The sequence below is a fragment of the Parasteatoda tepidariorum genome, chromosome 5, assembly GCF_982258835.1.
Source record: "Parasteatoda tepidariorum strain Cologne lab strain chromosome 5, Ptep-v5.0, whole genome shotgun sequence".
In the NCBI taxonomy this organism is placed as follows: domain Eukaryota; kingdom Metazoa; phylum Arthropoda; class Arachnida; order Araneae; family Theridiidae; genus Parasteatoda; species Parasteatoda tepidariorum.
This window is the reverse complement of record NC_141759.1, coordinates 95,914,132-95,941,145: the sequence shown is the minus strand read 5'-3', so window position 1 is coordinate 95,941,145 and position 27,014 is coordinate 95,914,132. Positions and strand designations below refer to the sequence as shown.

Genomic DNA, 27,014 nt, shown 5'->3' with positions numbered 1-27,014 from the left:
TCTTTGAATAACAACCAAGTGGTTGCCACTCTCTCTCCAACCCGTTGTGCAAAGCAGCATCCATAGCAGTTTCTGAAGCGCTCACTACAATCGCCAACGGTGCATTCGTGACAGGATGGTACAACTTGGTTGACTCCTCCAAGTCTTTCTCAAACGCAGCAACTGCCTCCTCCGACCACTTGATCGCGCTTTTATCATTTTTCTTAGAACTTTTTAAATATTCGTTTAAAATTGCCTGAGTATGATCAGCTCTCGGTGTAAATCTTTTATAAAAGTTCAAGATCGCCAGAAATCGAAGAAGCTCTCTAACTGTAACTGGCTGAGGAAAATTAATAATTTCAGAAACTTTATCGGGAAGCGGAATAATGCCTTTTTCCGTTACCAAATGCCCTAGAAATTCCACTGAAAACTGTCCCAAGACACATTTGCTTACGTTGAGTGTTACACCATATTCAGTTGTAGTTGTAGTTCATGTACGTCGCACTAGAGCTGCACAATGGGCTATTGGCGACTGTCTGGGAAACATCCCTGAGGATGATCCAAAGACATGCCATCACAGTTTTGATCCTCTGCAGAGGGGATGGCACTCCCGCTTCGGTAGCCCAACGACCCGCACGCGAAGTCGAGAACTGACACACCATATTCAGCAAAACGTTGAAAAATTAATTAAACGTTTTTCTTCGCTCTTCGAAGCTACTAACACACCATCAAAATAAGGTACACAGAAGTCAAACTCACCTAACACTTGATGGATGAAACGTTGGAAAGTTGCGACAGCATTTGATAATCCAAACGGCATATACAAAAACCATGAACAATCCAAATGGGTTTGTTACAACAGTCTTTGGCACGTCTTCCTTGCGCACTGGAATCTGGGAATATGCTTTTTCCAGGTCCAACGTTGAAAATATCTTTTTACCATTCAAAACCTGAAAACAATCTTGTATGTGGGGAATAGGGTACCTATCTGGCACGGTCACACCATTAAGAAGACGAAAATCCCCACATGGTCGCCATTCTTTTTTAGAATCATGTGTTACGGACTTGCCCAACAGCTTTTGGAAGGCTGGCAAACCCCTGATGCTACCAGAAATTCGAACTCTTGGTTTGCTGCTTTCAGTTTATCTGGCGATAAACGTCGAGGTTTCGAAAAAATAGGCGGTATTTTTGCCTGCATCCAATGTTCCACTCGATGCATAACCTTTATTGGCGTGACACCTCACCTGATCAAAGCAAGAAACTCTGTCAACAAATGGTGGAATTTAGAGCTCTCTAAAATTACTTTTACCATTGAGGAAATCTCAGCATACCGGGTACCTCTTGTTTGCAACTTGGTCAAAGGATCAATTACTGCAGCATTTTTGATGGCGACTAATAGCTCAAAATTGCGTAAGAAGTCAGCTCCGATAATTGAACGAGGCAAGGTAGCGATGATAAAAAACAAGCTGAACTCTCTTCTGAGTCCCAGGTCTAATTTCAACAGGCGTAGGCCAAACGTTGGAATGATCATCCCTTTTGCTTAGAACAATTTCATCTGTGCTGTATGTTCTCTAGATGTATAGGCAGCACGAGGTACAACAGAGACGTCCGCTCCCGTATCGATGAGATAACGTGAGGAGGAAGACTTATCTGTCAGATAAAGCCGCTGAATCATCCCTTCTCCTCCGCCCTTTTGACTGGATGACGGCCTCAGCAGTTTTCCGACTGGAACGAGCACGTCGCTTGTTGCTGGAATTTTTTATGATACCAGCAATACTGCAAATTCGAAGTCTGTTGGCTTCGGCTAGTCGAACTGGATCTTCTTGACCGGTCACTTGTACGAGCTTCCAACCGTAAGAGACGAGCTGTGATCTCTGTTAATATAGACCGCAAATCCGGATGATCCGTCGAACCTGCAACTGTGCTGACTGACTGTCCACTCTAGCCATCGTAGCCATAATACCATCGACCATCTCTGCCAGCTTGCCTAGCCTATTGCTGGAAATCGCCAAAATCTGCTGAACATTAGAGGGAAACCTCTGCAAAATTAAAGATTCAAGAAGCTCATCGTTAGTTCTTGTACTGGCTTTATTCCGCATTTCCAGAAGCAGTCTTGAAGGACTATGGTCACCGAGTTGCATTCCCGAAATTTAATCCTTTTAACGCTGGGCTTCAGGTTCAGCATATTGAGCGCACAATCTCATTTTCAGTGCTGTGAAAGGCTCATCTACAGGTGGACTGATAATAATATCGCTGATAATCGCTAGTTCCTCCGGTTGAAAAGCAGAAACTACGTGGTGAAATTTCGTTGAATCTGTTGTCACTCAAGCAAGCGTGAACTGACTTTCGATTTGTCTGAACCATATCTCTGCGTTAGCTCTCCAAAAAGGTGGCGGCTTTACAGTAGCACGAGCAATTTGTTAGTCAGTAGTTTCCTAAGACTCGGGCATCTTTTGCATTAATCCGAAATATAAAAGTCCAACAAGAGAAAAAATTTGTACTCACAGCTTGCCAAAATTTTTAAAACTTGAAAAGTGTCAACATTCCTTCGTAATCCACCAAATAGTAGAGTTTCCCAAATACAGCTTGCAGAAACAAAAATGCACGTATTCATTCACGGGTCACCAATCGGGGGGTGAGTAATTGACTATGTCAACCTTCATCTATGAAGAGGCACCCCATCGAAGATTCAAGTTAACATGTCTTATATACTAGTGAATTGGAATTATATTTTTGTAGTGGTAGACTCACTACACTTATAATAAATACAATAATGCAAACAAATTTAATACAAATACTAAACATTAAATTCTTGAAGAAAGATCAAAGATAAAAATAAATAGATATTTTATTTTAGACAGCGTAATTGTCAAAATGAAAGAATTCATCCCCTTTCACAAATAATGAGGTGAACTCTGTGATTGGGCTGACCAGGTGGCCGAGTGGTTAGTGTGCCTGACTGCGGAACCGATGGTCGCGTGTTCGAATCCTGCTTAGGGCATGGATGTTTCTTTCTCTCTCCCTCTGTGTTCTATGTCCTTTCTCATTTGTGTGTGAATGTGACCAGCCCTGTAAATGAGTTTGTGGTTGTGTGACGTGGGCGACGCTGCTCCACCGCCGTGACTTCGCCGCAGGTGCCCACTGGGTAACGAGAAGAGAGTAGCAGTTCTGGTATTTTCTGAGGCCAATGGGTCTTCGTCCCAATTCCCCGCCATTAAAAAAAAAAAAAAAAACTCTGTGATTGAAAACTTTCTTATGACTATGGATACACAACGTTTCTTCATACCTAGGGGGAGGGTCCAAACCTTTGTTCGAGTGCTGGAGTTCCATCCACCACTCTCTTCGGGGTTTGCGAGCTTAGGATTTTGTTTTACATACGGGACGGGGATATGGATGGGTGATCGTGTAAAGCTAAGGGTGGTGGTGCTAGTGGTAAAATTGCTCTTTCAAGACTAGCGTTTTCAGACCGGGTTACTGCTTCCGATATATTTTTACGCCGCAGATTGAAAAAACGCGCCATCATATTATTGCATCATATCTTTTGCAGTATTTCACATGTACCGAGTTCTTTCTTTCAGCCTTTAAACTTCAGCATTATCATATTAATATTATAATCATTAGAATATTTTCTAATTAGGCTAACTTAAAAAGATATTTTTAAAGATATTTTTGGCGACATTTTATTCAAATGTAGCCAAATAAGGGATGAAATACAAAACATGGCAAACCTTAAGAATTATTCACAATGAGATATTAACTTTCCATAATTTTTTTTGGCCTTACGATCTCTGAGAATCAATACATTTCTGAAAGCTCTTATGAATGGTACAATTATGTTTAGATTTGAACCCAAATTACAATAACAAAACTGCATAGAATATTAGGCTTGTTCACACATCGCCTCGTAGTCATAACATAAGCGGAGGGATACACCGGAAATGTTCTAAATTTCTTCCGGTTTAAGGACGCTTGTTATTGTTTACATTAGACCACCCATCCATAGTAATAATCCCGTAAATAGTGACGTCACCGTCCGCTTTCGAAGGCGGCGAGTTTAGACGTCATCGTAACGCAGCGCACCTTTTTGTCGCGCACGCGCATTGGTGTGATAGTCCCCCCCCCCCACTCCGTAGCTACTTAGAAATTTTTATTCATTCTGTTAAGTGTCGGAAAGTGGAAAATAAGCTGAAAATATAATCGGCAATAAATATAGTAAGTGGAATTTTAACACATTTTAGATTTAATCCGGATTGTAAAATTATTTCGATAGTTCTTTTCTTCTAAAGTTTTTAAATGTAGTTAACATTCTATAGCAATGTAACAAAATATATTGAGCCTTAATTTTTTTTTTTCGTAACACGCGTGGTTTTAAAAATTGGCTTTTTTCTTATTCTACTATTTTTATTTTGTTAAAATTAATATAGACCTGGTATTAATGTTAATTTGAAATAGACCATTTTTGTGTTTGAATTTGACATTTATTTTTGGTATTGAAATGTGAAAAGTATTAATTCAATTTATTGAGTGTGATTTTCTACGTTCCTTTTATCCAGACGGAATTTTAATCGCTTTAACATCTTCGGTGTTATAATGAATTTTATTTCTCAATTCTATTCTAAATTATAAAATTAATTTTTAATATTGATGTGCAGTGTATTTTTATTCATTTTAATTTCTCCCGAGTAGAGATGACTCTTTTAATCTATGTTGGAGTGTAACATGTGACTGTTATTTTTATTTCAGATGTAAAACTTAAAATTATAGTTATCTTAAGTTGTAAAAATAAAATGTTGATTGATTTTAAATGAACTTATATGCTAGTTGATTTTAAGTAAAATGTTTAATTAAATGTTAAATGTAATGACCTGAACTAGCGCTTTTCTGTAATTTCTGTGAAATTTTAATCATTATTACAGTTTTGGTGTTATGATAAATTTTATACCAAAATTCTAATTTAAGATTGTAAGTGCGCAATAAGCGTTCTTCGAAGAAGCATTATTGACATGCATTTCTGTGAAAAGAAAGAAACATATTAGTCACATATACGTGAGTTTAGTTTTTGAATTAAGATATTTAAACTTAAACAAAAGGGGGGAAAAGCACGTTATTCTTAATCTATAGCTTTAAAAATTATCTTGTGTGTGCTAATGTTAGCATTTTCTGAAATAGAATGTTTCCTTGAAAAACCGTTGTTTTGACTCCTTAGCTTTTTAACTTCGTCTAAAGAAGGAAAAAAAAATTATAGTCAAAATTATGCTAAAAGAAACTATAGACAGAGGCCTCAAATACATTTCATGCATATTAAAATTTAAGCCAGAAAAAAAAAACAATATCTGTGAAAACTAGCGAATAACAGTTGTGGTAAATAGCGAAAAATATTTGATTTTCGGGTTAAACAGAAAGAAATTGAAAGGAGATCGGTGGAACTATATCTAAGTTAGGCAATCAAATTGGTTTTGCCTTTTTGTCATCTTTTCTTAACTAGTGATTCGATAGTTTCCAACTGTCTTTTTGTTACTTCATCGCTTAAATAATAGGCTGCGACCTATAATTGCGAACTATTTAGATTAAATTCTTCATAAATATTTAAACAATCAGAACGAGAAAACGGAACACCCTGTTCACATATTTTAAAAATGTTTGTGGCACATGAAACACAATTTGATTGAAAACTTCATGTTTGATGTTGCAAAAAAAAGTCTCAGTTTTATCAAAATCTCAGGAATCGGTGCTGAGGCTAATCACAGCAAAGATGGATTTAAAATTAATTCGAAAAATAATAATAATCCAGTTCATCTAACTAATAAATCTAGCAATCCAAATAATCACCTTACATCCCCATTTAGTCTATGACAGACAAACAGGTATTTTATGATTTTAATTACATACATGCTATACGTGACTGAAATTAAAAAATTATCAGATTTTTATGTTTTTTCGTTTAAGCATAGGCGTAGTAAGCGCATAATTTTTCAAAGTCACTTTTAACATCCTAAAAAATGATTATTTTTTCATTAAAAATTTAAAAAGTTTAGAGGGTTTTTAATTTAAATCATTTAACGATTATCGCATTCATGTAAGTGTTATTGTAAGTATCATTTAAAGATTTTTTTAAAAAAAATACATAATTCAAATACAATTTTTTAACGAAATAAAACAAAATTTTGGGTATTGGTAATTTTCAACTACAATTGAAAGTTCGTAGGAACCACGCAAAAACTATGCTACTGTGGCAATAGACAGATTCGTACGTGCATTGTGAAAATGTGTTGGTTGTAATACTTTTTTTCATTACTACTTTTTCTTTCTGGTCCCGCAGCGGACTGATCGTTAGGACACGGTTCCCAGCAGATCACCGAAGTCAATAATCACTGACTGCGGTCAGTGTGCGAATGGGTGACCACTTTGATCAGTCTGCGTAGGGACCAAGGGTGTGCGGTATTGGTCCTCGTTAAACTGTGCTACCGTAAAGTGCTCGACTTCGCTCTCAGGTTGTCGGGCTACCGAAGCCGAGGTGCCATCCCCTCCGCAGAGGATCAAAATTGTGATGGCATGTCTTCGGATCATCCTCCGGGATGTTTCCCCGACCGTCGCCAATAGCCCATTGCGCTGCTCTAGTGCGACGTAAATTAACAAAAACAACTTTTTCTTTCTGACAAATATTGTATGGTATGATTGTTACCATGGATGATTGAAATCAAAAGAATGTCGATTCTTACCAGTGAATGTCAACAATCACATAGTTGCTTTGGTGAATGTCCGAAATATTTATTATATCCGATTAGATATTACTTTATTCGTTGATATTTTATTTATTCGCTATTTTAATATATTAGTATAGATTGGGGGAAACATCAGTGTTCCGAGAACCGATAAAATGCATATTGGGCAGTGGCCCTTGACCTTAAAAAAACATCGATGTAGTGCATACCGGGCAAATGTATATCGAGCAGAGGCACTTAAATAGACCTGGTATATAATTCGGACTTTTACCAAAGTCAGCATGTTATTGTCAGCATTCACTGGTGGAAGCTAACAACCAACAATTTCGGTCATTTACTGTTATAATTGAATTTTGTCTCATAGCAGGGCTCGAAAAAACTCAGAAATTTTACCCGTCCCCGAGGACGGCTTGTCCAACAATGCACCCGTCCTCCGTTGAAACTAACCCGTCGCTTTTAAATAAATAAAAATATAATTTTCTCCTATTTATTACAAACATTTATATAAATTGCACAATGAATTAGTCGTTACTAGCATTACATTATACAGTAATAAAAGAAATACTAGGTTACTAATAGTAACCTAGTATATTTCTTTTATGAAATAATTTAAATGACAAGGGTCAAGTTATCTGGAATGTCAAGTTATCCGATTGTACTGCGTTTTTTAAATGAATCAAATGTGACGTTTGCCAGTTCCACAATCAAGCCAATGATTTACAGAGGTTTCTGAACAGAAATCTGAAAGGGGTTTTCCATTTAGGTAGATGTTTATAATTGCTTTTAAAGCTTCTTGTTTAAGACCAGTACGTATTGTGTTTCTTTGTAAGTTTATTGCTGCAAAGCCCCTTTCAACCGCTGCAGTACTCCCAGACAGAGAAAACATCAATATATGCGCAGTATGTTGCTGTATTGTGGGTCATTTTGCTGCCTTGTAACTTACAAGACTCTTGTAAGATAACAAAAACTGAAAATGTATCACGAACATTAATGGGAAAATGGCCGTCCGCGCGGACGTCGGATTCGAGAAATTCGTTGTCCGCGGAGAATTTTTGACCGTCGAGGACGGGCGGACGGGCTGTTTTTCGAGCCCTGTCTCATAGTATTCAATGCAGGATGTTTTGGAATTCGAAATAAGTTCTTTCTTTAAATTTTAGCGTATCAAGCTATATTAAAGAACTGTTCAGTTTTTTTATAAAAAACTTTTATTCACAAACAGTAACAAATATGAATTACCTGTAATGGGATAGTGAAAAGATCATAAGACAACAAGAAAAACCCGTAACGGGATATCAGGAAATTCAAATTCCAAACAAAAACTAATCTAAAGAAAACCAACAACTCTGTCGTTCTAAAAATTGACTTCTAATTTTATCGTCTGCTTTTATTTTTTTAAATTTATCTCTTTATATGTTTATTTTATTTTATTTATGCTTTTGCCAGCCTGTTATTTTTAAATATTTTTACTTTTATTTATGCTTTTGCAAACCAATTATCTTTTTTATATTTTTAGACTTTATAAAATCCATAAAATGATATTTTTTATGTATTTAAAATTTAGATAATTGATATGTAATTTAGCAGAATAAAAGTTTAAATATAACTACGCAGCAAAATTTAAGCATTATTGTTAATTGTAAGATTTTAATGTTGTAGTTATTTAGCTTATAATTGGAGTTAGTAGCTATTTACGAAAGATAAATTTTCTTTTAATTACCCTTTATATTTAGTTATTTTTAAAATTTTAAATAACTTACTGCATTATCAAATTATAATCTGATTTGCTTCAAGGATTAATTTCTTGGTAAAACTTGACAGACTATGATGAATGTTCTTAGACTTTTTAACTAAAGTTTCATTTCATACGATATATTCTTTTTTTACTTCTGATTAATGTGAAATATGACGTTTCAGTAAATAGTGGTGTTAAAACTATTTTATTTGATTACCAAATAACTTTCAAAAATTTCATTTCTACTTTGTGAGACCGGATTGTGTCAAATGCATAACAATATTAAGTGGCAGATTAAGCAAAGTTTTTATTCTTTTAGCTTTAGGAGATTCCATTTCTAATAGTTACACGGTTAAATTATAAATGTATGTGATAAAATGTCTTATTTTCTCAAAACATTTCGGAAATAAGTTATGAATGAAAAAAATTGTATTCAACTTTTTCACAATTTGATTGTTCTGGACAAAAAGATTATTTCGCTAAATAAAAGCCTAGACAAATTTATGTAAATACAATTTTTCTATTGCAAATGTATTTCAAGATAATTTACACTATTTTTCAATCATAACTGAATTAAGTTAAATTAAAGTATTTGTTATATTTACCTTTGTAGAAAATAGAATATTTAAAAATGCACTTAAAAATATTCTTTTTGTGTATACAATACTTTGAGTGGGAATTACCTTAAGCTTTTACTCAAACTAATTAATGTGAAACTTTGCTTTTTTTTTTTTTTTTTATATATATATATATAAAACAAAACATCACAATTGAGGGTTCCTATGGTTTCTCAACATGCCCTGAATGCATTACATTATTACTCATACTCCAGTAGCACCAGTAATAATATTAAATATTGCTGATGCTGGCAATAATTTCTCAGTCTTTTTAGGCTCGAAAAATTTAAAATCCATAATTAAACATTTTATTTTTTTAGTTTTTATTGATATCTTAAATCGAATAATTACAAATTATACATTATGGTGGATGTGAATCTTCTAAACACATCTGATAAAAGGTGAAAACGGAATGGTAACTTTTTAGAAAATTTATTAGTTTCAATGGTTTTGGAAAGAATATTTAACAAAATTTTCGAAATCTTTGTGTTCTTACTTAATTATTTGAGCTAAAGTTTTAAGATATATGCTATCATATATTTTGATAAGCTCATATATAGAAAGTTCCGTAACCATCATCATCATCATAGTTGGCCAGACAGACCGATGAGAGCCAATGCCTTCCTTTGAAGATTTCTCCATGACGACTTCCGATTTATCTTTGATCACCGATTCTTTTCATTAATTGCGAGAAAATCAGACTCCACTGAGTCAGCCCATCTCAATCGCTGCCTTCCCCGCTTTCTTTTTCCAGTGGGTCTAAAAAGTAGTATCTTTTTTATTCTGTTGTCGTCACTCATTCGAATCAAGTGAGCGATCCAATTCATTCTATTTATTTTTATGCATTTAATAATATCAGGTTGTTTATAAATCTTGTACAGTTCGAAGTTAAATCTCCTTCTCCAGTTATTGTTTTCATTTACACAAGCATACCCCGCAAAATCTTTCTCTTAAATATTGCGATACAATTTTCCTCCAGTTTTGTCACATTGTCCAAGCTTCAGAAGTGTATGTCAAGACTGGCCGGACGAGAGTTTTGTAGATTAAGAACTTTGTTTTTCTAGAAAGAAACCTAAATTTAATAAATCTTCTCAGCCCGTACAGCCATATTCTCCAGATAGTCGGGTATTTTTATTTCAGGAGTAATTCTGTTGTCAATAGTAATAATTGATCCTAAGTAAGTAACACTCCTCACCGTTTCAAATCTATAAGAATTTACTTCAAAATAGGGGTCTGGGACTCTGTTTCTTAAGAATAACTTATATTTTGTGTTCTCTACATTTATGACCAAGCCCATTCGCCTTGCAGCCACCTCAAGGGCAAGAAATGCCTCTTTCAGAGCAGGAAGGGAACGAGCAATTATATCAACCAGTTTTGGCAACTCCGTAACCACAGTTTTTAATATACATTTTTAGGATGCGCGAAATGAAATTACATACATATGTTGCTAAGTAAAGTTCAACGAAACTAACGCAAAAACGTTAAGAAAACCATCGTTAGCGACCGAGCCAACAATCAGCTGATTTTTTACAATTCGATCGATGCGACTATCGTTTTACAATAGAACGAAAATAGACGATTGCGGTGACAGTATAATAAATCATTTAATGTAATTTTGTTTGGAGAAAAATTACTATTACTGAATATGATAATTACTTTATATGAATGTAAGGTGAGATTTTCGTATGGTGATCTGTGGCAGAATAATCTCCAAGTATTGGCAAATTCCGGGCATCGGTCCGCGAGAAACAAAAAAAAAATCGCCAGGTGCAATCGCCAAGGTGCCAAATGGATTTTAAATTTGTAAATCTTTAACAAATATCATGCAGGTGTTTACGAGTACATTTCGAGTTGGTTCCTTTCTGTGATGTTTTTTTGTTTTTCGCGGAGTCGCTGCCAAGACTTGGCAATTATTCTGCCTCAGATCAGGATTTGGAAATCTTCCCATTTAATAAAATTATTCTTTTATCAAAAATATTGAGAGCTTGCAGATACTTTTGGATTGCGTGCGCATATACATTTTGTTTTTATCCTACTATGTTAATTTATTTTGTTTATTGTTAATTTATTTTAGCTTGACTAATTTGCACAACCGATTTCCATAGTTAGAATGGATTCTTCAGAAGATCAATATCATGTGATGAAACTTCTACTTGAACATGGATCAAAAATTAATCATAGAAATAACCGTAATCGTACTCCTTTACATGATTTGCTGGAAGTGATGCACGAAGATTTTCAAGAGCGCACAATTCATCTATTACTATCATATGGAGCAGATGTGAATGCAATTGATAATGAAAATACTAGTATTCTAAGAGAAGCTCTTATGAACCCCTATGTACCTTTAAGTTCCATAATTATGCTACTTGAGTTTGGGGCTAATGCTGATGACTGTGTAGGATTTTTAGACTCTGAAATGCCTGTTGCGAAGCTTTTGTTACAGTATATTCTAATAAAAAGAATATCAAATGCTGAACTAGAACCAAACGTGACTGATTTTAGTACCTATTCTTCTTTGTTGAATTTGAAATTTTGTGAGCATTTAGAATACTATGACGAGTTGGTTGCATACAAACAGGGTTGCTTAAAAGAATTAAGTGCAATGAGGGAAGAAAGGATAAGTAGAAGTTATACTCTATTTTCGTACATAAATGAGAGATGCAGTAGTGTAAAAGTAAGTGAAGATGATTTGAAGACATCTCTTACTGAAAAAGTTTTATCAAAATTTAATCAATACCCTTATTGTAAAGATCTTATCATTGCTTCTTTGAAAAAAAGGTGCCTATTAAAAGTATTAAGAAATGAGAAAATTTACACTTGGCAGCAGATATCTGATTGTTCTTTAGACAAATATAAAGTGCATTTAAACAGTGATACGATTAAGACATTGGCAACATATTTATCTAAAAGTGATATGATCAATCTCACTCTAGCCTACAGATGAGATGGTTATGAAGCTTCTTTGGAATCAACAAAAGTTCTTAACGGCATGCAGAAGATTCTTGGAGAACCAAACGGAGAATTCACCCAGGCATCTAGCCAATAAAGGCTCATTCAATTTACAAAATTAAATGTCAATAAAACTTTGAGTATTTAAAAGATATGTAAGAACATTCTGTCTTTGATGCGCATATAATAGTGCACATTTTAAGTCTTTTTTATTTTATTTTTTTAACCTTTCTGTAAACTGTTTAGGGATGATTACTGTGAATGTACTATCAAGTATTTGGAAACTATTGACTTTGTTGTAGTGGTTTTTCCCGAAAATTGTATTTTCGTGAGAATGTAACCAATAAATTTTGCTTCTATTTTTAAATCAATTTTTGAAAATTTCTGCCCCATACTTTTCCATTTTTATGATGAGAGGTCAACAAAATGGTGGTAATAACACAAGTAATAAGACTATAAAAATTCCTTTTATTGTGTGGAAACATTTCTACTGTTCATTTAGCTGACATTCGATATGAATTATAAAAATCTACGTTAAGTGATAATTTTTGAATCAAAAAATTCACAACATTTTTATCAAAAAGGTATACATCAAGGGTTTTAAATAATTGTCAAATTATGGTGAAAAAAAACAAACAATGCTATCAATATGTTGAATCATTAGCTAGGAAGGTAGAATGAAAAACATCAAAACAAATTTTATTGTCTGGTGAAACTTGTGTTACTAAAAATCACCTTTCAAATCTTCTCATTTTTCTTTGGAATCTATGATGACTTCCTCAGTAATTTCTTATTTTGCTTGGCTAGAGCATTTATTTGTGCCTCCTAATTCGTGTATTTTTTTATTCCACTTTTGACAAGGACTGTTAAAAAAGTATATTAAGGGCAATGATTACGAATCACCCAGCATTTAATGTAGCTTAATAGAGGAGTTTTTAATCGGCGTCAGCAAAAGTTTGAAATCTCAACAAGTGGAAGTCAGAGAGTGATTAATATAGTTCCTGTTTTTTATAAATTATGATTTTATAATGCTTGAATAATTATGCTATTTGAAACTTTATATTGAATTGTTAAAAATGTTTTTCTAAATAGAGATTGTAATAATTATTCGAGTTTGTAATAATTGTATTTGTAATGTTTAATTAAAAGAATTTATAATTATGTGGTTTTAATGCAATTATTCATTTATAATTATATAGGTGGTGCTTTTACATTTATATTCTTGAAAGATCATTCCAAATATGAAATAAATAAAATACTGTTGAACTTTCTTATATCGAGCTCGAATGGATTGCAATATTTCTAATTATAGCAGATTGCTTTTAAATTATTAAAATGCTATTAAAATTCATGAAAGTTCATGCACGCTTACTAATTAGTAATAATACCAGGGCCTGCTTTAAGCATTCGTCACCTCAGCAAATGCGATAAAATTGCGCCTTGGAGAAAGCATAGGCGAATGAATTTTTCCACTGGAAAGAAATTAAAACTTCGTCAAACTGAATTTTTCAAAACAGATCAGTATTATTTATTCTATTACTGTAATTTTCCGTAGATGCCCTGCATAACCAATTAGAATTGGGTCCAAATAATAAGAGCCTAAAACAAACTACCGTAAAATAGTTGGAAGAAAAAAATTTTTTATCGTAGAAATTTTTTAAGATTTGCATTTGGTAAATACTTTTGATATTTGGCTAACTTACAAATTAATTTGAAATAATTTAATACAAAATTTAATAATTTGAAATCTGTAGCGAGAAAATCCTTGACTGAATATGATTTTACTTTTTCTCTCTTGTGCAAAGTAAGTTCGATTAGAACTTCATTATTGTCTCTTTGTTCTTCAAGCAGGACTAGTGGCATTTGCACGTCCCGCAGTGGACTGATCGTTAAGACACGGTTCCCAGCAGATCACCGAAGTCAAGCATCACTGGCTGCGGTCAGTGTGCGGGTGGGTGACCACTTGGATCAGTCTGCGTAGGGACCGAGGGTGTGCGGTATTGGTCCTCGTTAAACTGTGCTACCGTAAAGTGCTCGACTTCGCGTGCAGGTCGTTGGGCTACCGAGGCGGGGGTGCCATTCCCTCTGCAGAGGATCAAAATTGTGATGGCATGTCTTCGGATCATCCTCAGGGATGTTTCCCAGACCGTCGCCAATAGCCCATTGCGCAGCTCTAATGCGACGTAAATGAACTACAACTACAACATAAAATAATTAAATATTTAAATACATGCAATAAACTATTTTTTGATCAAAAAGAGCTATGAGCTAGCAATTATCACCGATGTATCTTTAAAATATGCGAAAATTGATTCGTTAAATTTAAAAGAATGGCTAACGCTTAACCAGTCAGAACATTCCATTTCGTTTTTCGCTTATCCAATTAGAACGATTTGTCGTAGAATGTTCGAATGTTGACAGTGACCTTCCTCGTGCTTGAAACTAGCCAAATTTCAAAACTTTCGGTTGGATAGTGTTACGGTGGTTTAAAGACACAACTACTACTATTAATTTTTAACCAGTGATCGTTTATTTTATGCATATATTGTCGAATTAATTTACATACCTCAACTATTTAAAATACTTAAATTAACAATGCTTTAATCAAATACAAATTTAAATAACAAATGAAACTAATTAAAAGGCTCTGATTAGTAACAAATAAACTAATTGGCATGGAGAGAACTTACCCATACTGATGTTCATAGTGGAAATTGGTGAACCTCTAATGACTCGGTTCTACTCTCTCTACTACTTCTGCTCTCGTTTTGTTGTCTTTTTTTGGATCTTTTATACTAAACTTTTTGCTCGATAAAACTATTGCTAAATTCTGGGAAGGTCACATAAGAGATCAAACTTGGACTATAGACTTGTGATTAACCCTTTTCGACACGTATTTCTTAACTTTAATCAAGAGTGTTTATTTGTATTTGCTTAAGTTCTATGTACTAATGGAAGTTTCCACAGTATTTTAAATCTAATCAATTATTTTGCAATTTACGATAAATCTATTTTAAATGTTTTATTGTGATTCTGAATTAAGTGACGATAAGCGTCACAATAGCTTAGGAGTCTATAAGTGACCTACACACAGACAGACATTCATTTTTATGTATAAAGATTGCATATAAACTCGTACAAATCATGTAATTATTAAAATACTACAGTGTGTATAATAATTTGATCTAATTCTTATAATGTACTAATATAATGCTTGATATAATAAATATTCTATATTTATATAATATATCGTCTGATTTGTCCTATCCTCAAATTTATATTATATATCGCCGAATTTAACCAACTGATACACTAACGTAAACAAGTTCAAACCGGTTTCAGTCACATAAAAGCAATAAAGCGATATAGTATCACCTGATAATTAAGATTTTGCATAGAATCTTACAGTGCGTCTACTAATTTGGCCAGGGACTGTAAAAAAACTCAGCGGTGCGACAGCCCATAGAGGGCCAAGGTGCCCATCTTAGTTTTCTTGACCTTGGACTCTGGGGTGCAAGAGCAGATGATCCGGTTAGGTGGTCAGTCGAACGCGGAACCCCCAGTGTTTAGTTCCCAAGCATGCTTGGTACTCATTTATCGACCCACAGAAGGGATGAAAGGCTTAGTCAACCTTGCCCGGCCCGAGGATCGAACCCAGGACCTGTGGCACGGGAGCGCTACCACTCAGCCACCGGGCGTCCCAGGGACTGTATACGTATACATTTTTGTTGTGCACCCCAAGAAGTTTTTTTAAATTTTAACTGTCACACTTTTTAGAAATAACACTATTCTTGTTGCTTTTCAATATAAGATTTAAAATAATATTACGTTATTCTGAATTTAACATTTATTCTTTCTAATTTTGTAATAATAAATATCACTCAAATAAAATTTACTCAAGACAGAAACTCACGTTATCTCATTTTATTTTAAAACTGATGTTGAACAGCCCATTCATTTTTGGGTTTGCGACTATTAATGTTTCAACTCCGCAGTTTCGAAATTTTGATCGATACCCAAAAGACAAGGGAACTCTTGGATCAAGCATTAGGACAATGGTATTCGTGCTGAACTTTTTGATTGAACTGGTCTGCATTTGTGTTACATAGTTAGGAAGCTCAAATGATTGTAAAATTGTGTTTACATCAGTCCCTCTTTTATTGGTTGGAAGAAACAAAGAAAATTAGAAAAAAAAAACACTAAAAAGGAACCAATAGGATAAATCACCTTGTTAGTAATCATATGGATTTAACTGCTGGTAAAATTCAGGTATCAAAATTTAACGTAATTAAACATTAAAAGAAATGTTAATATTTGAAATATTGGGGGTACAAGTTAGTTCAGTCCGTTTTTAAAAAATGACTCTGCTGTTATGAATGTTATATAGTGACAGCTGGTTTCGGTGGTTTCAGAGAGATTAAACATCTGACAATAATATTCAGTTTATACCGCTTTGAGTTTCATACATAAACCCTGTTTTTTACTTTGTTGAATGTGTCAAATTTTGGGGTAATGAAGCACCATTTGCGGGAGGTTTTATGTTTCTGCTTTAATTGGAAGAAAAGTGCAGCTGAATTGTATCGAATGCTTTCAGAAGTTTATGTTGACAATGCTCCAACTGATAAATCATGTATTGTTTGTCTAACTTAGGTACTCTGCCAGACATTCGTCTGGAGCTGTGGCGGTGACTATGGCAACGAGGTATGATTATTTTAAGTAGGGGTGCGGGGTCCCTCTTTAGGACTGGTTTCGGCGATAGAATAGGTGACCTCTTCATCGAAGCTACCCTCCCTAAAATGCACTCTTCTTGTTTCCATAGCACCAGACTGCCGCAGACTTAGTGGTGGTCAGAGTACATATCTTAGACAAACAGTAGGGAATGGTTTCGACCTTTCGAGAATGGTGAATAAAGAATGGTAAATGGTAAATGCTGAATGATAAATGGTGAATAGTTTTGTATACTATGAGCTACTACAACCTAGTGATTCCATTAAAGGCCATTGGTATAGGCTACAATTGATTTATTTGAGCCGTGCATTACGAGAAAAAAAGGGCGGAATACGAGCAAAGACATGACCAAGCTATTCTTCTGCATGGTAACGGTCGACCTGATTTCTCAAATATCGTAAAAAATTATTTGGAAACGCTCAAGTGGGATATTTTACCACACCCGCTGTATTCAGTGGACATTGCTCCTTCTGACTACTGGTTGTTCCGACGTATGCAGCATGATTTTGCAGATCACCAATTAACTTCTTTCGCAGAAATCAAAAATTGGCTCCTAACTTGGATCGCCTCAAAAGAGGAGATGGAATTCGAAAATTACCCGAGAGGTGGGAAAAAGTAGTAGCCAGCGATAGACAATACTTTGATTAATCTGTTCATTCATTTTGTTCTGAAATAAATGCATTTTTGACCACAAAAAAACGGACCGAACTAGATAAGACTAGACGGGGATCTAGACGGTATAGACCCTCCTCGACTAACCACACTCCTCGTTCCAAACAAAGTTCTGAACGGAGCAAACAATATGGCGTTTCTCATGTAGTTAAAAGTGGGTCAACTAAATCTTTGAATATATTAATATAGAGTCGAATTTAACCACTGACATGGCAATAAAAAGTGTTGCATATATTAATATTACGTTAATCTCTTTTTATGATATTAATTGGAATAGCTTATTAATTGCAAATGATTATGAAAACTTTTTGTATATATGATTGAGAGAATTTGTATTTAATATTTACCATATAAATTGTATTTATAATCTGGAAATCGGAAATTTGTGAATTTTATTATTTGGAAAAAGTTATTTCTAATTTATGTTTAATTTTTCTTAAAATATGTATATTATATTAAATCAATTTTTTTTTATAATATTGAGACAACTTATTAATTGTAAATAATTATGAGAATTTTGAAACAAATTAAAAAGTTATGTAAGAAGCATGAATAAAGTCAGATAAATTAGTGAAAATTCTAAAGCATTTTAGATACACGTTTTTAAAATAGCTCAAATTAATTGGTAAATTTACTAAAATGATAGGAAGTAAAAAAAAAAAAAATTATATAAACAAAAGAGTTGACAGGTCTTAAAACATATTTACAACCAAATTATGAAATAAATATGGATGACTTGAATGTTACGTTCACTGCAACAAATAGAATATTACTATGAAGGTAATTTAAAAAATTTTGATTTAGACTGTCAAATGCAAATTTTATTCTGTAAAAAGTGATAACAGTAACATTTGCCAAAATAAAAGCTGTATAACTAAATATGCATACATACATTAAAGAATTAAGTTTCTAAATTAAAAATTTGAATTATATTTATTTGAAGTGCATGCGAAATTAATATTATTAAATAAGTAAAATTTCAACATCTATGTGAATACATAGATTAATAAATATGAATGTTAAATAAAAGTTTATGTATGGGATAAGTATGTTTTAAAGAATTCTAAAAAAATTCATGTTGCACTTTCTTATCGAATAAAATAGGAATCTGAGATTTTAAGATAAATTCATATATAACACCTAAAAAAAATTGTTCCTCTCACATTTTAAAAAGAAAATTAGAAATTTAAAATTCTAAAATAATTTAGCTATTCTATATATTAAAATTCTGGAAACTAAACATAATATTGACCCTTTTAACATACCACTACACTGTACTATGATAACACTACACATTAATATAGCACTACACTACTAACGTTAAGAAATAATCTAATATTATTATTAGATAATAGATACCTTATTATCTAATAATAAGGTAACTTAATTTTCTCAAATAATTAATGCATAAAACTATAGTTAAAAACTAATTAATGATGATGTTGAGAAATATAAACAAGATAAAATCTCAAGTCAAAATAAATCTGAGTTTAAACTAAAACTCTGTGCAGATTTAAAATTAAATAAGTTAGTTACATAATTTATTCCTATTTAGTAGTTAAAAACTAAAGCTTATGAGAATTAGCATCAATAATCAGAAAATCTTAAGCGAACAAAGTTTACAATAACTACAAATTTTATCATCAGACATAATTAAATAAACAGACATATTAGTATTGATAAATACAATCTAATTATAGATTAAAAATTAATTACAAAACGTTTTAAAACAATGCATGCCTCTCCATAACTAAAGAAAAAAATTAGATGTAGGTCAAGAATATGTAACAAATTCTAAAGAAAATAAGACATTATTTTAAACATGAAACAAGAGTTAAAAATATTGACGCTTAGATTTTTATACATCAAAATTAAAGATAACTTGACCATTTTGAAACTTTTTTTTATAGCATTTAATGCGCTTAACTCGTAAAATCTACTGATACTCCGTATAAAGAAAACTACTTAAATTAGGAATAAGTCCCTTAGAAGCTCTATATAAATTTATTTATTTCAATAATAAACTAAAAATCTTGCCGTCTTAAATTCACATAGGAAATGCCCATTGAAATGATTCGTTCGAAAAATTGTTTGGAAGGAGGCGGGGTTTGACGTCATAAAATACGTCATCACTGTCCCTGTCTATTGACTCCGGAGAATAGTGATGTCACTGTCCGCGTTCGAAGGCTGAACACGCATGCGCATTGGTGTGATAGTCCCATAACCCCGCCCCGTAGCCACTAAGAAATATTTATTCATTTCATTACGTATCAGTGAAGAGTTAAGAAAGCGGGAAAAAAAGTTGAAAATATAGTCTGCATTAAATTTAGTAAGTGGAATTTTAACATATATCAGATTTAATCTGGATTGTAAAATTATTTTGATAGTTCTTATCTTTAATTTTTAATGTAGTTAATGTTATATAGTAATGTAACAAAATATATTGAACCTTTACTTTTTTTTCGTAACACACGTGGTGTTAAAATAGTTTTTTTTCTTATTTTACTATTTTTATTTCGTTAAAATTAATATATAACTGGTATTAATGTTAATTTGAAATATATTATTTTTGGTATGGAAATGGAAGAAGTATTAATTCAATTTATTGAGTGGGATTTTCTACATTCCTTTAATCCAGACGGAATTTTAATCGCTTTAACATCTTTGGTGTTATAATGATAAATTTTATTTCTCAATTCTATTTTAAATTATAAAATTTATTTTTAATATTATCTGCAGTGTATTTTTCTTATTTTAATTTATCCTGTGTATAGATATCTCTTTTAATCCATGTAAAAGTGTAACATGCAGGGACAGCAGCCGAAATTTTCAGGAAATAGGAAGATTTAAAAAAAAAAAAAAATAGGAGTGTTGAAAACCAAATTTTCATGAAAAATAATTTAAATAAAAAAATATCTATTTCCCTACATAATCAATTTAAATTTTAGAAACAGTAATTAAAAATAAAATTGCTGAAAAAAATTAAAAATTCAAGTAAGACATATTTTACTTTTAAAGAGGCTTTAACAATACAATTATGATGCATGAGTAATTTGTATAAACAATATATTTTTATAAAATTCAGCTAAGAATTTTATTCGAATATATTTTATAGAAATATATCGCAATAGGATATCGAATCGAATAGGTTTATCAAAAAATTGTTTTTGCCAAATTTGCATTTTAAAAATAAAATATTCTTATATTAGAAACTATTATTTTATAAAATTAAAAATACATTAATTTCATAAAATTCTTTTTAAGAGTTATTTTGCGAAGGAAATTTTTCTTTATGTTAAAGAAATTTAGATTACGTTATTGTTCTATCATTTATTCAATTTTAAAATTATTATTAATTTATAATGCAACTATTATTAACCCTGTGGCAGAATTTTTTCTGAGTTTCTGCAAAATACTTTTAAAAACAGATATACAAATTAGTACTAATTTAGCGTAATAAAAACGTTGTATTTACAAAACAAATATTAGAATAAAATCAAATTGCAAATAATTTTTTTAAAATTAGATATATAATTGTCATTCTAAAATTATGGGCGAAATTCTCGCAATGTGTAGGGGGAGAAAACGCATAAATTATTTCCTTTTCCGCATTTTGTAAATTATCAACACAAAATTAGGAAATCTGCAGTACTAACTATCGAGAAAAGATCGACGGCGAAGTTACTCAAGTCACTCTTCAAAAACGAGATACTAAATCAAATGCTTTGTTTCAAGATTCGGTAGTTGTAATCAAAAATATCAGATTTTAAAAACAGCAGAAAAATCGATCGAATCGTAACGATAATCATTAAATATTGAAATGTGCGATTAAAATTCCCCATATTTTCAGAAGTACTATATGCGAATTTTGTAATTTTTAAACTTACTTTTCTTGTCAAAACTTTTAAATGTTATTATTCTATTCTTGTAAATGTTATTTTTCTATTTTTGTTAATTGAAGAGAACTTTTCTTTTCTTAAAATGTTTTACTTTGTTTTCATTGTAATTTGGGTTCGATAAAACATCGATAAACTACGTTTCTTTGCCGATCCAGAAAACCGGGAAATTCAGACATACGGGATAGCGATGGCCCCGAGCATCCCGGATAATTGGTTCTCTACTGTATAATAGGATATTTAAAAACCCCAAGACAATTAATAACAATTATCGCTGAAAACGAGATCGAAAACACGACATGGATTATTAATAATATCGGCAAAAATTCAACACATCAAAAAGTGATTCAAATTTCACGTGTAGCAATAATATGAAGCGATAAATAACCGGGATTTTAAAACCCCACGGAAATCGGTAGCACCAGCAATTAAAAAAGAAAAAACAAAAAAAAAAAAAAAAACGACGAAATTGTCACATCAAAAGTAATAAAACAAATAAGTAATTTGAGTTTTGTGGTTGGTGATTCAAGTTTTTTTTCAACTGCATGAAAAAACCTCGGGATATTTTTTTTTTTTTTCTATAGAGGGAAAATTCCTAACAATAGCTCTCTAACGAACGATTAAAAGACGCACAGACTAACGAGCGCAAACCTAGCTCGACCAAGATATAGAATCAGCGATTTTAACTTTTAGCGTGCCGTAATAATAATATTAAAAAAAAAAAAATCTCGAGAGTATTAATTTAAAAAAAATTAGATTGAAAAAAAAGAGGCAAAAATTCGTAGCAATTTTCGAAAAAAATTATCAACACACTACGCATATTTTATTCCGATGGGATAAGCACATTTACTAATTAATTATTTTGCAAAAAATCTGAAATCAAAATTTTTTTTTATTTGTACAGTATAGAGATTTTTATTAAGTCAATCCAGTCAAATTTTTATTTAAATGAACAATAGTTGTTTTTAAAAAATTGAAAGAAAGAGCCAGATTTCTTGAGCAAACTATCTTTTAAACTTTCGCGATTTCATTTTTTTTATATTATCTTATTGAAATTGTAGCTGAATCATTATGTTTTTTTTTTTTTTTCTCAAATAAGAATAGAAAAATCAGGAGCATTTCTTCCCACTATGATGGGTGAGAAAAGCATCTTTTGAAACTAGTTCAAGTTAGATATCTTTCAAAAATTTCTGCAAAAAAAATTTTTTTTTTTACTTTTTTTATTGTTAGCAAATGAAAATGGAAAAATCGCAAGCATTTCTTTACAATTTTATGTGCCAGAAAGACTTCGTATAAATATAATTCTGGATGGAAAGAAAATCATTCAAAAATATCTAGAGAAAAGATACTTCATTATTCTTAATTTTTTATTAAAATTAATTAATAATAATTAATTTCTAAAAAAAAACGTAAAATTAACTAATAATAATAATTAATCATGAGTTAATTTTTGATTGTCAAGTAAGAAGAGAAAAATAACGAGCATATTTCAGCAAAAACTCTCTACCGTAATGCAACAATGTCACCGTGATTCTGGCACACATTAATACTATCTAATTTAGAATTTAACTTGGTTTTCAAGATTTTGCTAAAATATTAATCGAAATCAGAAAGAAAAACACGTGTATCACAATCTTTTTCATCTTTATGCTGACCGATTTTATTTCTCCTACACTCCAGTTAAACATGAATTAGCAAGCAGAGACAGACGCTGAAGAATAAAAAGAATTCATGTTCTCCCCCCTCCTCACACCCCATTCAGAACGAAGGAATTGAAAAACAGGTGCATTATTCCGTTTCTTTGGCTGTCACTGTGCTTGAAGGGGGAATGGCAGATATGATATAGGATTTTTTTAAAAAGTAGGAATGAAAAATTCTGTAATTCCTAGAATCTGTAATTCCTGGTGAATTTTAATCATTATTACACTTTTGGTGTTATGAAACGTATCATTAAATACACTATCAAATTCTAATTTAAGATTGCAAAATTAATTTAAGGTGCAAAATTCTAATTTAAGATTGTAAAATTTGAGTTCTAATATTATATTTTTAACATTAATGGACAATGTATTAAATTTTTTTTTCTGCATATAGATAACACATGTGATTTTACAACACTGCAGGGATGATTGTGCTCTGGAAAAAATCGTATTTTTCGCTAACAGTGATCCGGAAGTTTCCGGAAATCAAATTTTCATAGGTGGAACTTAAAAACACAGTTTATTTTATTTGTTTGTAAGGGAGAGCCAGGGAGATACTTTATAAGCATATTCATGATTAATATAAATTTCGTATCAGTAAAAACTCTGGAAATTTTCCGGAATTTTGAATTGGGCTCACAATTACCCCTGACACTGTTAATTTAATCTTCGTTTGTAAAAATAGAATGCTTAAATTTTAATGCTAAATAATCTTAAATTAACTCATCATTTTTCACAGTGTTCTTTTTTTTTTTTTGCCCAAGTGGAATTTTAATCACTTTTACAATTTTGGTGTGTGGTGAATTTTATGCCACAAATCTAATAATAATGTAATTTTAAAATTATTGTAAATTTTTTAATATTTATGTACTACTATGTATTGAGATATACATTTATCATGAGAATAGATATTTCTTTTAATGCATTCGAGTGAGTAACAACTCAATTTAGTGATCATAGATAATATAGGCGCACGTCGCGAGCGGATACATTGAAGGTGATTCTCCAAGTTTGGGGACACTTTTTCAAACTTCTTTTTTTGCAATATGATAAAAAGTATCCGTGTGCAAAAAAAAATTGCAGTGGGGGGGGGGGAGAGAAAATATCATTGGTAGCAAGGTAGAAGAAAGTCAGTGTTTAGTTGTGTGCAGGCTGCTCCCAAAGAGAAAAGATATTACTGACACTTTAGCCCAAAAAACCAAAGATTAGCGATCCCATTGTTGGCGACCGATACTTAATATAATTACTTTATATGAATGCAGGGGGAGATTTTCATAATCTGTGACAGAATAATCGTTACGTATTGGCACTTTCCGGGCAGCGGCGCTCAAGAAACAAGAACGAAAGAAGAAACATTGCAAAAGGGGACCAACTCAAAAGGTGTAATATTAATCTTTCTCTAATGTTCTTAATGTGGTGTTATTTCCGTATCTTGATCTGTCGCGCTGACTACAATTGCCAAAGTGCCAAAGGGATTTTAAATTGGCAAAACTTTTTTAAACAACATGTAGATGTTTGAGGGGGTAGACTACAACTTTATACTTTTCAAGTTGGTTCCTTTCTGCGATGTTTTTTTTAAAAAGTTTTTCGCGGAGTCGCTGCCAAGACTTGGCAATTATTCTGCCTCAGATCAGGATTTGGAAATCTTCCCATTTAATAGAATTATTCTATTATCAAAAATGGTATGAGCTTGCAGATACTTGTGGATTGTGTGCGCATATACATTTTGTTTTCATCTTACTATGTTAATTTATTTTAGCTTGACCAATTTGCACAACTGATTTCCATAGTTAGAATGGAGTCTTCAAAAAATCAATATCGTGTGATGAAACGTCTAATTGAACATGGATCAAGAGTTAATCCTAGAGAAACCCGTAATCGTACTCCTTTACATGATTTGCTGGAAGCGATGCACGAAGATTTTCAAGAGCGCACAATTCATCTATTACTATCATATGGAGCAGATGTGAATGCAGTTGATAATGAAAATACTAGTATTCTAAGAGAAGCTCTTATGAACCCCTGTGTACCTTTAAGTTCCATAATTATGCTACTTGAGTTTGGGGCTAATGCTAATGACTGTGCAAGATTTTTAGACAAAAACATGCCTGTAGCGAAACTTTTGTTACAGTATATTCTCATCAAAAGAATATCAAATGCTGAACTAGAACCAAACTTGACTGATTTTAGTACCTATTCTTCTTTGTTGAATTTGAAATTTTGTGAGCATTTAGAATACTATGACGAGTTGGTTGCATACAAACAGGGTTGCTTAAAAGAATTAAATGCGATGAGGGGAGAAAGGATAAGTAAAAATTATACTCTATTTTCGTATATAAATGAGAGATGCAGTACTGCGAAAATGAATGAAGATGATTTAAAGACATCTCTTACTGATAAAGTTTTATCAAAATTTAATCAATATCCTTATTGTGAAGATCTTATCATTGCTTCTTTGAAAAAAAGGTGCATATTAGAAGTATTATGTAATGAGAAAATTTACACTTGGCAGCAGATATCCGATTCTTCTTTAGACAAATTTAAAGTAAATTTAAACAGTGATACAATTAAAACATTGGCAACATATTTATCTAAAATTGATATGATAAATCTCACTTTAGCCTACAGATGTGGTAATAAAGCTTCTTTGGAATCAACAGAGAGAGAAAATCGCGAAACACATGATTTAGAATGCTGTACGAAACGTCAAAAAGTTTCTTAATGGCATGCAGAAGGTTCTTGGAGAGCCAAACAGAGAAGGCATCTAGCCAATAAAGGCTCATTCATTCAATTTACAAAATTAAATGTTAATAAAACTTTGAGCATTTAAAAGATATGTAAGAATTTTGTCTTTGATCTATAGGTTTAATTGTGCATGTTTTAAGTCTTTTTTTTTTATCCTTTCTTTAAACTATTTAAGGATAAGTACTATGGATGTACTATAAAGTATTTGGAAACTATTGATTTTTGCTGTAGTGATTTTTCCAGAGATTTTTCGTGAGAATGTAAACAAACAAAAATTGCTTCGATTTTTAAATCAATTTTTGAAAATTTATGCGATTCACCCATACTTTTCAATTCCTATGATGAAAGGTCAACAGAATGGTGGTAATAACACATATAGTAAGACTAAAAAAACTCAATATATTGTGTAAAATATTTCTACTACTCATTCAGCTGGCATTAGAAATATCTATGATAATCTTTAATATATATATAATATGATAATCTTTAAATCCTAATCTTTAATCATATATAAATAATAATCTTTAAATCATAATCATATATAAATAATATGATAATCTTTAAATCATAACATCCACAAGAGAGTATAGTCTTGGTTAGCCTCAGCAAAAACCAACTGAGACATAATGAGAACCTATAACATTTTGAAATGCAATTAGTTAAGTACACACATATTATTCCATAACATTGCTCTTAATGTATATTTTTTAAAATTTTTATCAAAAAGGTATGCATCAAGGGTTATAAATAATTATTGAATTATGGAGAAAAAAAAACAATGCTAGGAAGGTAGAATGAAAAACATCAAAACAAGTTTGATTGTCTGGTGAACCTTGTTTCTAATAATCACCTTTCATATCTTCTCAGTTTTCTTTAGGAATCCGAGATGACTTCCTCGGTAATAATTTGTTCTTATTTTGCTTGGCTAGAACATTAATTTGTGCCTCCTAATTCGTGTATATTTTTATTCCATTTTTGACAAAGACTGTAAAAAAAGTATATTAAGGGCAATGATTACGAATCACCCAGCATTTAATGTATCTTAATAGAGGAGTTTTTAATCGGTGTCACAAAAAGTTTGAAATCTCAATATGTGGAAGTCAGAGAGTGATTATATAGTTCCTGTTTTTTATAATGTTTGAATAATTATGGTGTTTAAAACTTTATTTTGAATTGTTAAAAATGTTTTTCTTAATACAGATAGATTGTAATAATTATTCGAGATTGTAATAATTGTATTTGTAATGTGTAATTAAAAGAATTCATAATTA

General features: G+C 31.9%; 3 protein-coding genes across 4 annotated transcripts in view; 2 read left to right on the top strand and 1 right to left on the bottom strand.

Annotated features, from left to right (window-relative positions):
• The window catches only part of barr (non-SMC condensin I complex subunit H), a 101,525-nt gene extending 86,765 nt beyond the window's left edge, over positions 1–14,760 (bottom strand). The window contains exon 1 of the mRNA XM_087164560.1: positions 14,693–14,760. The gene's annotated coding sequence lies outside the window, so the exon portion shown is untranslated. The remainder of the gene's footprint in view (positions 1–14,692) is intronic.
• LOC147809886 (uncharacterized) lies at positions 4,031–13,163 on the top strand. The gene is made up of 2 exons (XM_071185074.2): positions 4,031–4,191; positions 11,125–13,163. The coding sequence occupies exon 2, from the start codon at positions 11,161–11,163 to the stop codon at positions 11,995–11,997; it is 837 nt and encodes a 278-aa protein (XP_071041175.2). The 5' UTR covers positions 4,031–4,191; positions 11,125–11,160; the 3' UTR covers positions 11,998–13,163.
• A 4,813-nt stretch (positions 14,761–19,573) lies between the features above and the next one.
• LOC122270303 (uncharacterized) lies at positions 19,574–27,014 on the top strand. 2 transcript variants are annotated; one of them, XM_071185073.2, is made up of 3 exons: positions 19,638–19,731; positions 24,261–24,378; positions 24,758–27,014. In XM_071185073.2, the coding sequence occupies exon 3, from the start codon at positions 24,794–24,796 to the stop codon at positions 25,718–25,720; it is 927 nt and encodes a 308-aa protein (XP_071041174.2). In that variant the 5' UTR covers positions 19,638–19,731; positions 24,261–24,378; positions 24,758–24,793; the 3' UTR covers positions 25,721–27,014. The 2 variants fall into 2 exon arrangements, with proteins under 2 accessions (XP_071041173.2, XP_071041174.2); XM_071185072.2 differs by lacking the exon at positions 24,261–24,378 and having other exon boundaries at positions 19,574–19,731.

What these genes read in the sequence shown, in the direction of transcription:
- LOC147809886 (XM_071185074.2), top strand. Translation starts at nt 11,161, where the DNA reads ATGGATTCTTCAGAAGATCAATATCATGTGATGAAACTTCTACTTGAA.
- LOC122270303 (XM_071185072.2), top strand. Translation starts at nt 24,794, where the DNA reads ATGGAGTCTTCAAAAAATCAATATCGTGTGATGAAACGTCTAATTGAA.